At 44.8% G+C, this 14037-nt stretch overlaps 1 protein-coding gene across 1 annotated transcript in view; it reads left to right on the top strand.

Annotated features, from left to right (window-relative positions):
• DYRK1A (dual specificity tyrosine phosphorylation regulated kinase 1A) overlaps window positions 1–14037 on the top strand; it is a 72010-nt gene that overhangs the window by 19410 nt on the left and 38563 nt on the right. The window contains 1 exon segment of the mRNA XM_064406485.1: window positions 4281–4359. Within this exon segment, the coding sequence (XP_064262555.1) occupies window positions 4350–4359 (10 nt within the window). The 5' untranslated portion in view covers window positions 4281–4349.

Genomic DNA, 14037 nt, shown 5'->3' with positions numbered 1-14037 from the left:
GGGATTTCCCTGGTAACAAAGCACCCTGCGTGTGCTGGGTGCTGGCAGAACAATGATTCTGAAATTCCTCAGCTTTGTCCCTCTGGGAAGCTGTCAGTCACTGAGCGCCCTGGCAGATTTATTAATCTAATTCCAATTGGATTGATTGTACTTCACATTTCACTGTGCAGTGTTTGAAATAAAACACCAAATCTGTGTCTTTGAGGAATCTTTTGCTCAGTTTGTCTCACACCAAACCTCATCACTGGTTGCCTCTGCATAGTTCAGATGTCTAAATCCATTATATTCCAGTATGTTAATAACTCCAATTTCATGGTGAGTACCTCAGGATAATTTTCCTAGTAAATAAATAAAAAAATTTGGTTTCTAAGTAAGTATTTATATTTTATGTTGCTAGCAACAGGCCTGCCTGTGTTCACCGAAGGTCAGTGACCTGAATTATGTTCAGCTCTGCCAGCAGTGTGTGTAGTCATGAGAAATGCAGGGGTTTTCTGTATTCCACCAGTATGACTTTAAAAATTACAAAATAATCTTTTCGCAGAGGAAAAGCTTGAACCTGGCTTTGCAAAAAGATTCCATATTGAATTTTACAATAGAGTGATCCTGAATAAGGAAAATAAGTCCCTCTATGTAGGGTTTTAATTAGTAAAATGTAAAAAGTAAACTCCTCCCCAGCAGACTTCTCTTTTAATTAAATTTTCATGTTAATAATGGTTTTTGCACTTTAACTTTTAGGGGTTTAAAAATCTGATTGCTCTGAACCCAACTTTGATCCGCACTGAACCTATTGATATGTGCTGGGTATTGAGTTTTGCAGGAAGGGTTGGATGCTCCTAAGGAATACAGGGAATAAAACTTTAATTTCCCAAGAGGCCAGCAGGGAAAGCAGGCCTGGGGTGCGAGGAGGAAGTTTTGTTATCCAGTGTCCCCATCTCCATGGGGCTGTGGATGGAACCTGGGATGGAAGGTGCTCAGCACCCCCGGGGTGTCTGAGCGAGCCTGGTGACTCCGCACGGGGATTGCTCGGGGGCAGGGAGTGCCTGCATGGGGGATCCCATTCCCTGCCTCTGAGGAGATCCAGGAGGAAAACAGCAAACAAAGCACGAGGTAAAGCTTTAGCACAGATGATTTCCAAGGGTTGCTCTCTTTGTTTTAGTAAAATACTTCAGCTTTTATTCTTCTCTTTGCTCTAGCGCTTTCAGTAATTTGCTTTTTAACACCTTTCCTGTCATCTGGTCCTTCCTCTCCTCCTTCATTTCCTATTCACTTCTCTTCTGTACTGGTAAGGAGATCAAACTGGGTTCCTGAAGCCCAGTAAATGTTATTACTGAGGGGATTCTTCTAGTAATGATCTTACAGACTGTGTGATGAGTAGGATTTGCTCTCGCCTCCTCTTATCATCAGTTTATTATCTAAACCAGGAAGCCTTTGTGCAGGCTGCCTAAAAGGCCTTTTGCTTTGAGGACTTGCCAGTGCAGGCACAGCTGAGGACACTGACTGAGTTTAACGTGCTGCCCCTGCAGCCATGGGGTGCAATTTGGCTGTACCTATTTAAAAACCCCTATAATTGTTACCCTTGTGTGTTGTGTGACACTGGTACTGTCACAGGGACTCACCGGCTTCGGGCTCTGCTAAGATTTCAAAGCCCTCCTTGGAAAACAGGGCTCCACCTGCTTTTCCACTCTGGAATCCTCCAGCTCTCCAGGATTGGCTGATGGAGAGCTGGAAGGAGACTGAAGCTGGGATGGATCTGTGTTCCGGTCAGCTCTGAAATGCACCAATGTGTTGATTCCTGTTAATAACCTGTTAATGACTTTCTCACATCAGCAGCTCTTCCTTAGTGCTGGTGCCTCTTAAAGTGTCTCCTAAATTCTGGAATAACTCAGAGCTCAGTGCTCACCTCTGCAGCTGCTTTGGGAGCTGAGCATTCCCACTCTGGAGTGGGCAGGAGGCAGTGGTTGAACACTCCAGGATATTTTGGCTGAAAACTGCTCAAACTCTGGAGATAGTTTGTTCTAAGCTGGGTCAGGATTGAAACTGGTCCTGCACTGGTGGCACTGGGAGGGGGTCAAGCAGTGCTTGAGCTGCAGGGGACTAAAGATGAGAGAGTCCTTCAGTCCTTGAGCTGCTGCTGGCAAAGGCTTCCTGTAATCCTGCTGTAAACCCAGAGGTGCTGCAGGTAAAGGGAAAAAAGGATATTGGCCAGAGAGAGCTTTCAGGGGTGGGATTGAGGCTCTGCAGCCTCAGGGCTCCTGGGATGTGTGGGATGGACAAACCTGGTGCTCCAGGACTTGGAGCTGCTGCAGAGAGCCCAGAGGAGGCTCCAGGATGAGCAGAAGGGATGGAGCAGCTCTGCTGGCAGGAAAGGCTGGCACAGCTGGCATTGTTCACCTGCACAGGAGAAGCTTTGGGCTGAGCTCAGGGTGGCCTTGCAGGGCCTGCAGGAGCCCCAGGAAAGCTGGAGAGAGACAATTTCCAGGGCATGCAGGGACAGCACCCAGGGAATGGCTTCACACTGAAAAATTGCAAGTTTAGGTGGGATGTTGGGAAAACAACAGGGTGGGATGGAATTGCCAGAGCAGCTGGGGCTGCCCCTGGATCCCTGGCAGTGCCCAAGGCCAGGTTGGACACTGGGGCTGGAGCAGCCTGGCATCGTGGGAGGTGTCCCTGCCATGGCAGGGGTGGCACTGGGTGATCTTTAAGGTCCCTTCCCAACCAAACCACTCTGGGATTCCATTGTTAGTTTGGTTAAATAAGAGTTTGTTCTTCCTTCTTGTTTGCTGTTGGGTCCCAGGCTCTGGGCTGGCTCAGTGGCTCAGCTGGCTGTGGGGGTGTTCCCTCAGCTCCTTTCACTCAAACCAAAGTGATTCAGGCACCAGAGTGCCCCGTGTGCAGGACCTGCTGTGGCCTCAGCATTGCTCCTGGATGTGGCAGTGCCATCCCAGGGCTCTGTGGAGCCACAGCCATAAAAAGGCCGTGGGTTCAGGATGTGTAATGGCCACTTTTGGGGTTTCCCTTTTTTGAGGGGCACGACAGCAAAAATTCCCCCGTTCCTAAAACACCAACACCACCACTGCAACACCTGCTTCTTCACAGATCCAAAAAGCAGTTCCTTGTCCTCCTGCCCTGTTCCCTGCGGTGTGTGTGACTCTGGAGTGGCACAGGGACAGGGCCAGCGTGGTGGCAGGAGGGCAGGGTGGGCTGTGCAGCCTTTGGGCTCTCATTGTCGGGGGGAAATGGAGCGAGCGGCGCCGCTCGCTGCTCGCATTGCGGGGGCTCAGAGCGATTTAGGCTGCTCACTCTTGCCTGGAGTTACATATTTCAGGAGCTCTTTAAATAATAATAACTCTCCAACTCCAGCTGGTCAGTCATTTGCAGAGTTCTCTAAAATTTTCAGTAATTCTAAGTGGGTTTGGTATTTCCATAGGTTGTACAGTACCAGTGATTGTTGGAGAACAAGTGAAAAATAAATGCGTGAGAAATACTTTGAGCAGCCTTAGTTGCTGGGTGTTGTGTTTGGGGTTTTAATTGAATGTTTTTGTTCATAATCCTGCTGTTCTTCTTAATTTCTGTTGGAGTTTTCTTAAAGACAGAAATAGATAATAATTATAAATATACAATATACAGCATACAATATACAATACAATATAGACTATATAATATATACTATATAATATATAATATATACTATATAATATAGAATATAAAATATATAATATGTAATATGTAATGTGTAATATGTAATATATAGACAGAAATTCCTGTCTTTATATCTCTTTGTCTATGGAAAATACAACTCTGTTTTTCTGAGCATATTTTATTTATTTGCAGCAAAGTGAACCTAATTTAATTTCTATGAGGAGAAATGAACTTTAACATTTAGGAATTGATAATGCATTTGTAGGTCTATATCTTGTAGATTTGGGAAAATCACACAAGTTCAGTTGTGTTTTAGAAATATTGTACTGAATTTCTGTGAAAATCCAAATATTTAAGGGCTTGGCAAAGATGGGTAGCTGACAATGTTTTGGGGTGATGTTAATTTTGAGATTTATTCAATGACCAGTTGAAATTTCAGTTAATACTTGCCATTTTGAGACTTAGGAAGTTTTTCTAAAACCAGATATCAGTAGAAAAGAAGTCTTTGTCATGCCTGTCTTTGCTTTTCCTGTTGGAAAACTTTGTTTTCTGTTTGGATTTCTTTGGTTTAGCTCGGGGTTGAACTGAGCAGTTGTGGCTGCAGTTTAAGAAGTTTATTCTTGTTTTTTCTCCTTTTTCAGTGTTGTTTGCTGCTGGACTCCCCCTGTCCCCACAACCCCGCAGGATGATATGAGACTTGAAAGAAGACGATGCATACAGGTGATTTATATTTAGGATTTTTACAGTGAAAGATGATGGATGTTCTTGATGTGCTTCTTGTTGCTCTTCCATTCTCTGTCCCCCCAAATGATGCTGTTCTAACTCAGCAGAATATTGAAGAACCTGCAGAATTTTGGAATCTTTCTTTGCCCTTCTAAAACTCTTCTGCAGCTTGGAAAACTTTTCTTTTTCCAGGAAGAAAATGGTTTTCCTGAATGGAAATTTTGTTTTCAAAGTTTTTCTGGGAATGCTTCTGAAGGTGCTGATTGATATTTTTAGGAAGTTCACCCATTTTTTGGCTAATCAGAAATCCTGGAAGTGCCAAGTGTATTTGCAGCTTCAATGGCTGATTTTTCCTTTTGCTGGAAATACAGTTCATATTTCAACAGAGAAAATCACCAGCAGTAGAAATAGAATAAAATTAAATTTGTCCAAGAGGGTTGGTCTAATTTTTTATACCCAAATGCCCTTATTTCAACCAGATCTTTGGTTTGCTTGTTCAGCTTTAAACCCCAGGAATCCTTAGGGCTGGAAATAAAAAAAAAAAAAGCCAGGCAGATTTGGGTGTGCATGCAGCTCATCTCCTGATTGACAGTTTTCAGTTGCATCAGCTGTTGGTGCATAAACAGCTTTGGAGGGTCTGTTTACATGGAGCCTTTGGATTGGGACCAAGATGCTGGAAGTGGAGATTTCATTCCCTGAAAACCAAACATCGCTCATTCCACTCCCGTGTTTGTGAGTTGTGTGCTGAAAGCTCAAGTCAAAGCAGGTCTGAAGAATTCTAAAATTAGGTTGGGCAAAGGAGAGGAGAAGGAAAAACTTCTCCAAAGGGATATTTCATTTTCATATTTCATTTTCAATGTCTTAATCTAGAGGAGCAGCATTAAAAGTGTAGAAAATTGATGTCCCATCAGATTTGGGGAGCTCTGTGTAGTAGGCAGTGACAGATTAAAATAGAACCTAAATATTGAGAAAATGTTTTGAAAGCTTTAAAAATACTCATCCCACAACTGAAAGGAGAGATAATGTTATGAAATTGTACCTTATGTATGACAGTGTTTGAGAGAATTCAGTTTCACATTGCAATACATTATCTGATTTAAAACTTCCAATTTAAGCACTTTCAGTTTTGGTCAGAATTTCTGATGGTGTTGAGCTTGTTAGAATTCTGAGCTTGCAGAATTGAAATGGATGCAAGATTTTGAAATTTAAGTGGTAATTCTGTCTCCTGCAGCCCAGATTCTTTATTTACAAGTCCCTTGATAAATAGAGATGAAAATGAAGGACAAAGACCTTTATGCTTCTGATGTGTTGGAAGTTAAAAAACTCAGATTTATTTGCAGTTTCTGTTTATTAGGAGAGGCAGGCTTGGTGTGCTGAGGTTCTGAGAATGAACAAGTTTTGCAAGCCTTAAAATGAGAGCCTGCCCTGTGATAATTTTGTGGTGCAGTGACAGGAGGAGTCATTTGGTGACTGCTGATCTTGGGCTCAAGTTCAGAGTGGCTGGGGAGAGCTCAGGCCTGAAATGGAAAGGTTTTGTGGTTCTTCAGGACGGCTCTCTTACATTTTCAAAAGGTTTCTCGAGAGTGATTGATCAGAAGTGCCTGGTAATGTCTAAACTACCGTTGGTTCAAGGGGGGAAGCTTCTACAGGGTCAATAAATTCTTTGTTTTAATGGGCTTCACTTCATTGTCCTGGAAGCTGCTCTAAAGCCTTACAATTAACACAGCAGAACTGGGGAAACAATCCCCTAAAGAAGATTTTTTCACTCCTGCCATGGAATACTTTAATTTTAGATCACCACTTAGGCTGAAAACACAGAAATGTATTAAGGTCCACTGCTTTTTCAAAAAAAAAAAAAAAGAGAAAGTGAAAATTTGAAGAAATGGGGCTATTAAATGCTGTTTTCCAGTTTGAATCACCAGGAGAGCAAACTTGCAACACATTGAACTTCTCTTTTTGCCCTGTATAATATGTGGGACACCCAGCAGAAGGATGCTTTAAGGTGCTATTGGAGAAGTGAAAGATTTTCAGTAATTTTATTGGGGATCTGGAGCAGGGGATCCAGTACACCCTCAGTCAGCTTGTGGGCAGCACCAGTTTGGGCAGGAGTGTGGATCTGGAGAGTGGGAAGGCTCTGCAGAGGGGTCAGGACAGGATCCAGGGGATGAGGCCAGCAGGGTGAGGGTCAGCCAGGCCAGCCCTGCCCTTGGGTCACAACAACCCCAGGGAGCTCCAGGCTGGGCAGAGGGGCTGGAAAAGGCCCTGGGGGTGCTGGGGACAGGGCTGGACACGAGCCCAGGGGTGCCCAGGTGGGCAAGAGGCCCCTGGCAGCTGGGCTGGATGAGGAATTGTGTGTCCAGCAGGAGCAGGGCAGGGATTGTCCCTCTGTGCTGGCTCTGAGAGGCCCCTCGAGGGCTGTGCCCAGTTCTGCTCCTGCAGGAGAGACCTGGAGGGGCTGGAGCGTGTCCAGGGCAGGGAACGGAGCTGGGAAGGGGCTGGAGCCCCAGCAGGGGCTGAGGGAGCTGGGAAGGGGCTGAGGCTGGAGCAAAGGAGGCTCAGGGGCCCTTGTGGCTCTGCACAAGTCCCTGCCAGGAGGGGACAGCCGGGGGGGTCGGGCTGTGCTCCAGGGAACAGGGACAGGAGCAGAGGGAACGGCCTCAGGCTGGGCCAGGGCAGGCTCAGCTGGGCCAGCAGCAGGAATTTGCCCATGGAAAGGGAGCTCAGGCCTTGGCAGGGGCTGCCCAGGGAGGTGCTGCAATCACAACCCTGGAAATGCTCAGAAACCTGTGGATGTGGCACCTGAGTTCATGGTCTGGAGATGGACCAGGCACGGCTGGGCACTGGTTGGACTTTGATGGCCTTAGAGGTGTTTTCCAGCCTTAATGAGTCTCTGACTCCCTGTTTACTTGAGAAGTTTTTAGCATCTGTTCTGCTTTTCCCTAAAACAGTGCAATAAGAGCGGTGGGGTTCAGCTCTTCATAGGAAAAGCCAAGTTTGTATTTCAGTCGTGTTGTGATAACACAGGTAATACCTTAGAATGTGATTTAAAAGTGTTTTCAGAATGGGAATTTTTCATTCTTTGTCCTTTGCAAGTCTCTCCAGGACCTTTTGGGAAAGCAAGGAACCAAACACTTCTGGGTGTAGTTAGGCTGGTGATCAATCATCCTACCCAAATTCACTTCTCATGGTGTGGTGGCATCAAATTTGGGATTGTGCTGGGTTCCTACAAGCAGGGATTCATCTTGGTTAAAAGTTGGTGTTTCCAGTTGCTGTTTCTGCTCCCTCTTGTCCTGCTCCTGTGTAACTCAGTGGTTGGTTGTTCTTTTTTTTTCTCTCTTTTTAAATGGAGATTTCTTATAAAAATAATTTGATTTTGTAACATCTTTCTGGTTTTGAGTTTTGTAGTCATGCTGGAGCCTAAGGAGTATGGATCTAAAAATCTGAGTTGTCTGATTTTTAAGCTTTCGAAGAGCTCAAAGCTCCTTTTTGTAACCTTTGTAAGAAAACAGAGTAACATAATGGTTACAGCAAATAATTCTCATCAACGTGGAGTTATCTTGGGTGCACCAGAGATGCTGAGAACCAAGGAAATGTGATAGTGAAGTTTGTAAGACATTGGAAGTGCTTCTATTGCTCTTGATTTTATAAAAAATGGTGATTTTTGGACAAGAGAAAAAGCCAATCCAATACTTTTCAATAAGGATATTGGAAAAGCAGTGAAATAGTCACTTCTCACCCAGGCAGCTGTCCTCCCCCAGCTGCATTCCTTATTGAAATACAACAAATCCAGAGAAGGGTTTCTGGGGAGTTCCTGGGCTGGGTTTAGGGCCTGCAAGTGTCCAGTGTTTATTTTATGGAAGAACACAATGGAGGTGGAGAATTGGGCCATGGCTCTCACATCTCCTATTTCATGGTTTAGTTGCTGATTTCATTGAGCCTGTAGCTATTTTAAAAGATGTTTTTATATGTCAGTAGTGAAAAAAACCCCACAAACCAAAGCAGAGAACCCCTCTGTTGTTGTGCAGTCAGAACAAAGCGTGTCCCTGGTGTTACCTGAACTGGCTCAGCCACAGCCACTGGGAGATCTACCAGGAAAACCCAGAAATTCCTGGGCCAGCACTGAGTTATCCCTGCCCTGGATGTTCCTGTGCCAGGGGAGATGCTGGCCCTGAGGTGGCCAGGTGGCCACTGAGGGTCCAGTTGGTGGCAGAAAAACAGGTTTGGAAAGAGCAGAGCAGGTCCAGGTGCTGATTCCTGCTGGGGCACAGCGAGGCTCCCACTGGTTTGATTTCTGCTTCCAGCTGGATTCTGCCTGGCTGGGTCCTCCCAGGGAGCTTGTGGTGGGTGTTCAGCTCCTGGCTGAGCAGATCAGCCCACAAGATCCCACCCAAATCATGTCTGGGACAGAGTTTCAAGTTTGAAATACAAGCAGCTAATGAGGGCTTGGATATTCCTGGAGAATTATTATTATCATTATTCTTATTCTTATTCTTATTCTTATTAATTTTTATTTTTATTTTTATCTTTATTTATTTATTTGTTTGTTTGTTTATTTATTTCCTTGACTATTCCTGGGATGAACCCCTGGTTTTCCATGGATAAATCACTCCCTTTGCAGCAGGGCTTGGTGCTGGTTTTGGGGGTTTTTGTGCCAAGGCAGTGCTCCTCAGACTGCAAGTGGAAGTTCTGCTTTTCAGAGATGGAGTCATTGACCTCAATGAATGATAACCTTGAAGTCAACAGACTAAATTAATGCTCCACTTTCTGAATTTGAGAGCAGCAATGTGAAAACCTGGACAGCTAAAGTTAGATTCGTGCATCCATATTTAAGAAGTTGCCTATTTAAAAGAAAAGGGTTTTTTTTTCCCCTCCTCCAGAATGGCTCAGTACCTGTGATATTGAAAAGTGAAGTTTTCAGCCTCAGCCCCCATCTAAGAGGAAACAAAAATCCTGTTTCAGGATTTTGGCAAGGAATTACAGCCTGGTGGAAGATGCTGCTTTCCTTATTCAGGAACAGACCAGAGCATCTAAACCAGAAAATCTGTAGATTCCACTGTTGTTATTTATAGTTCTAATATTGTGCAAAAGTAATTTCTATTCATTTTGCTTCCCAATACATGTGACCCTCTGTTTAAAACCTGTTGAGGTAACTTTCAGTGAAGTTTTAAATTGTGAGATTTCTTTCTTGCAAGACTGAAATTTATTTCTGTTGCTGATTTCTTAAGAACAAAGAAAAAAAATTATTTTGAACAAAACCAAATTAAAATTCAGATCAAAAATTGCAGTAATAACTATTAAAAATTATTTCCCTTTTCCTGAATGATTGGTCAGTGCACTGAGAATGCCTGAGGTCTGTAATGCACATAATGCTGGAAACACAGAGATTTTTTTGCAGCCTTTAAACTCAGTGTTCCAGCTGGGGACAAAAAGGAAAGGTTCTCTTGGGCAAGGCAGCAGTGGGGTGGTGACACTGAGTTTGGAGCTGCCCGCGGGGTCTCAAAATTGTGCCTTGTCCCAGGGATTTGGGACACCTTGGCTCAGGGCTGCTGTCTTGTCCATCCCACCTTGTGTCCTGTTTCTGCTGCTTTTGGCAGCAAATGTTCCTGGGCTGGTGCTGCTGGCCTGGGTTGGGGGTTTGGAGGGAAGTTTGGAGTGAGGGTGGGTGGGAGTTGGAGGGAATCCCATCCCTGTGCTCCAGGGAAGTGCCCTTGGGTCACATCCACAGGGACTTCCTTCCCATGGGCTTGGCAGCACGTTGGGAGCTCCTGCCCTTTCCCACCTGAAATGGTGCTCCTGAAGGACTCCCAGGGCAGAGCTGCACCAGCAGCACTCTGTGGCTGTTCCATGGAATCCCTGAGGCTGGAAAAGCCCTCCCAGCACCATGGTGCCTGGTCCCCACCTTGTCCCCAGCCCGGAGCACTCAGTGCCACCTCCAGGGGACACCTGCAGGGATGGGCACTGCCAAGCTCCCTGGGCAGCCCCTGGAGACACAACACCCAAAATTCCTCACCATTGGACAAGGTTGACTTCAAGTGGTACCACTTGGGTTCCTGAGCATGTTCTGTGTTGAATCCATAAGCAGGGCAGCAGATGTTTGTAGGAGGCATCCTTCAGAAATCATGGAGCCAGGTGGAACCCCCCAACCCTAAAGTTCTGTTTCTTTGTGGTTAGGTTTTAAAATACAGACAGACACCATAGGAGGGCTCTCTTAACAGCAGTTCTTGGTAAGGATTCCATTTATAATACTTCATCAGGCAGGTGGAGGCAAGAGCTGGGCAAACATTGCTCCTAAATCCTGCTGGAATTGGACATTCTCACTTGTAAGGTTTGTATTTCTCTTTTCTAGTCAGCCTGGTGCTTTCTGTTCTGTTCACTTCATCTTGTGCTGTGTGGTTTTTGATGTTTCTGTCAAGCCCTCTGGCAGGCAGTGGTGCCCAGATGTGTTTGCTTGATTCCAGCTGGGATCAGGCTGATCCTGGGATCAGCTGCTGGATTCCCAGCTTTCCAGAGCAGCCCAGGACGTGCTCAGCTTGATGGCAGAGTTCTTTCCTGGTTATACACAGGGGAGGAAGTTCCTGCCACCAGGTTTTACTAGAGTTTCCATGTCTCAGTGTGCAGTCAGCTATCCATGGATAGTTGGGATGTTGCCATCAGGCAGCTCCAGGACATTTGTCAGCCCTCTGCTGTCACTGGGTGCAGCTCAGACGTCATCTGAGCGGGTCTGGTTAGACCCTGCTGCATTTAGGAACACAATTAAGCTTGGAAAATGTAAAAGTGGGAATGCTTCACTCTCAGATTTCCATTGTGACGCCACAGGCTCAAAACCACATTTGTTGATAAGCTGTTAAGGACAGAGATTAGATTAGAGAGCAAGAAACAGAATTTGTTTTTAGCAGTGACACATCAGATTTGAGGTTCTGACCTTGCCCTTGTCCTGGGAAGAGCAGGGAATACTCAGCCCAGCTTGGATCCATCAGCCCAAGGGAAAAGCCTGGTTCTGAGGCTGAGCACTCCCTGACACTCACACCTCACCCCTGGTGACTTCTGGCTGAGTTAAATCCCAGAATATCTTTGGGGACCTGGCGTTGAGCTCATTGCACACAGAGCCAGCTGTTGAACATCTTTGCTGGACAGGTGGAACATGGGGCAGCAGTTTTGTTCCACACTTGGAAAAGAGATTTGTTCTTGATTTCCTCCTTCCCTGTGGGAATCTGTTGGTGCTGGCATTTTCCTAACAATTTGGTTATTTTAAATCCCTTAAAAAACTGGGGATACAAGTAGAGAGCAGAGTATGAAGTTCTTTTACTGGTTAATTCTGGATCTTCTAACTGATTTCTTTTTGCTCATACTCTTAACTTCTCCTTCACCTCATTGAATCCACTTTGTGAACAGAGAATCCAACCTCAAGTGTGCTAAACCATCCAACATTTTGCTTTTTCTTTACTAAAATCACAGAAAATTTAATATTTGAGCATCCTGCCTATTTGAGCTCAGTGTTTTGGGGTGACATTGCCACTTGTTTGTGCTCCCTCAGATGTGATGGGGAGAGAACAGCAGATGTGCTGTGCCAGGAAATAAACAGAAGGATGAGGTCTGTAAAGGTGGATGAAATTTGTTTCATTTTTACCTGGTTTTGTAAGCAGTGGGGCCTTTAAATAGAGAAAATAATTAATACTGTGATTAAAGTCCACAATTCCTCAGGACTGTTTTGCCACTCCAGAAACATAAACTATTTCTGGCAACACATGGAGATCCAGACATGGTTTTTCAGCTTGGCTGTAACAGGGCTGACATCTTCATGCTCCTCCAGGGTCCTGAGGATGCCTAAAAGGAATGAACTGCTTCTCCAAGATTTTACATATTGGTAAAAGTATCTGTGATTTCACCTGCCTTATTAATGTGAGGTCTGACTTGCTGTTAATGCCCCTCAGTAGATCCACAAGTTGAGTTGAATATAAAACTGATTTTATCTTCATGTAGGTATGGAATAATGGCTTACATGTATTCTATTAGCTTACAAAATATAAAATCAATTTAAACACCTCACCAAATATATTTACCAAGTTTTTGCCTTCCAGTAATGCAGAGGCTTTGTGCTAGTTTGGAATAAAAATATGGGAATTAGGCCCTTTGAAATATTTCACTTACTGAAGTTTAGCAGAAGATCTGAAAGGCAGCAGATGTCCATCGTAATTCCATTTACAGCTTCACTTTAGGTGAGTTCCAGATGTTCATGGCAGGCTCTGTGTTAGGCCCTTAAAGACTGTCTAAAAAAAAGCAGCATTCTGCTAATTGATTTATTCTTGTTTCTTAAATTAAACTTTTCTAAAACTTCCAGCTGTAAAATAATTTTACAGTAATCATTTCACAATTCCTGGAGACTTCCCCGAGTGCAGTGATGGATCCAGTGTGGAGTTTTTAGGGTATTTCTGGTGCTTAGAAAGGGATGTAAATAAGGCAGTGTTTATTTCTAGGCTTAAATGTTCACATCTCTGGAGTTTTCTCCAAAATTCCATTTTTCAAAATTGCCTTGTTGAGGTCATGGAATCCCAGAATGGGTTGGGTTGGAAGGAGCTTAAGGATGATTTAATTCCAACCCCCTGCCATGGCAGGGACACCTCCCACTGTGCCAGGCTGCTCCCAGTGTCCAGGCTGGCCTTGGGCACTGCCAGGGATCCAGGGGCAGCCCCAGCTGCTCTGGGCAAGCTGGGATGTTGAAGGGAAACTTTGATTCCAGCATTAAGGTAATTATAATAAATAAATAACTGGTGAAAAAAATACAAGTTAGTCTTGTGTGCTTTAATTTAGACCAGTTGTGATGATTTTGTGTTTTGTCACTGGTGAGCCTCAGAATCAATGATTATTCCTCACCTTTCATGTCCTTGAGCAGGTGTTTGATAAGAGCATGACCCTCTTTTAAATCCTGCAAAGAAAAAGGGTCACAGCCCAGAATCTGGAGTGAGCAGAGCAGTTATTGGCCCGTGCTCTTGGGGTGTTCTCCTTTCTTCACATCCCAGGATTTTACAAAATTCAGTTCCCAGCTGAGCCTCTCCTGCTTTGCCATTTTCCCTGGCTGGAAGGAGCTGTCTCAAGGAAGAGACTGGATGTGTGAGCTGTGCCAGCAGAGAGCTGCAGGAGCAGATGTGGTCAGAGATCCCAGAGCACAATTCCCAGACTAAAAGAGCTGTTTCCCTCTTGGTACCCAGAACATTCCCAGCCTCTGGAGCCCATCCCATGGAGCAGCTCACATCTCTGCTGCTCCCTGTCCTGGCTGCCTGCTGGGAAGGATTCCTGGGATGTGCTGGGAAGGATTCCTGGGATGTGCTGGGAAGGATTCCTGGGATGTGCTGGATCCAGGGCTGGGATGTGCTGGGAAGGATTCCTGGGATGTGCTGGGAAGGATTCCTGGGATGTGCTGGATCCAGGGGTACTCACCTGCTGCTTCCCTGCTTCCTCAGCTATTATTTCCACTGTTGTCCTTAAATCCTTTTTCCTTTCTCTTTGGACTCAGGATGTCTCAGGAGAAAATTGCTTTTTCCCTCCTCTCGTCAAAGCAAAAAAACCCCAGGGTTGTTCTATCTTTTGTTATATATACATAATATATCAATATATATATAGAAATATAACTTCTTTTTTCCTGACCTGCAGCTGCAGGAATATTCCTTTGCTTCTTTC

This window comes from Passer domesticus, chromosome 2 (genome assembly GCF_036417665.1).
Source record: "Passer domesticus isolate bPasDom1 chromosome 2, bPasDom1.hap1, whole genome shotgun sequence".
In the NCBI taxonomy this organism is placed as follows: Eukaryota; Metazoa; Chordata; class Aves; order Passeriformes; family Passeridae; genus Passer; species Passer domesticus.
Note: the sequence above shows the minus strand (reverse complement) of the source record. Positions and strands in the feature narration are given on the sequence as shown.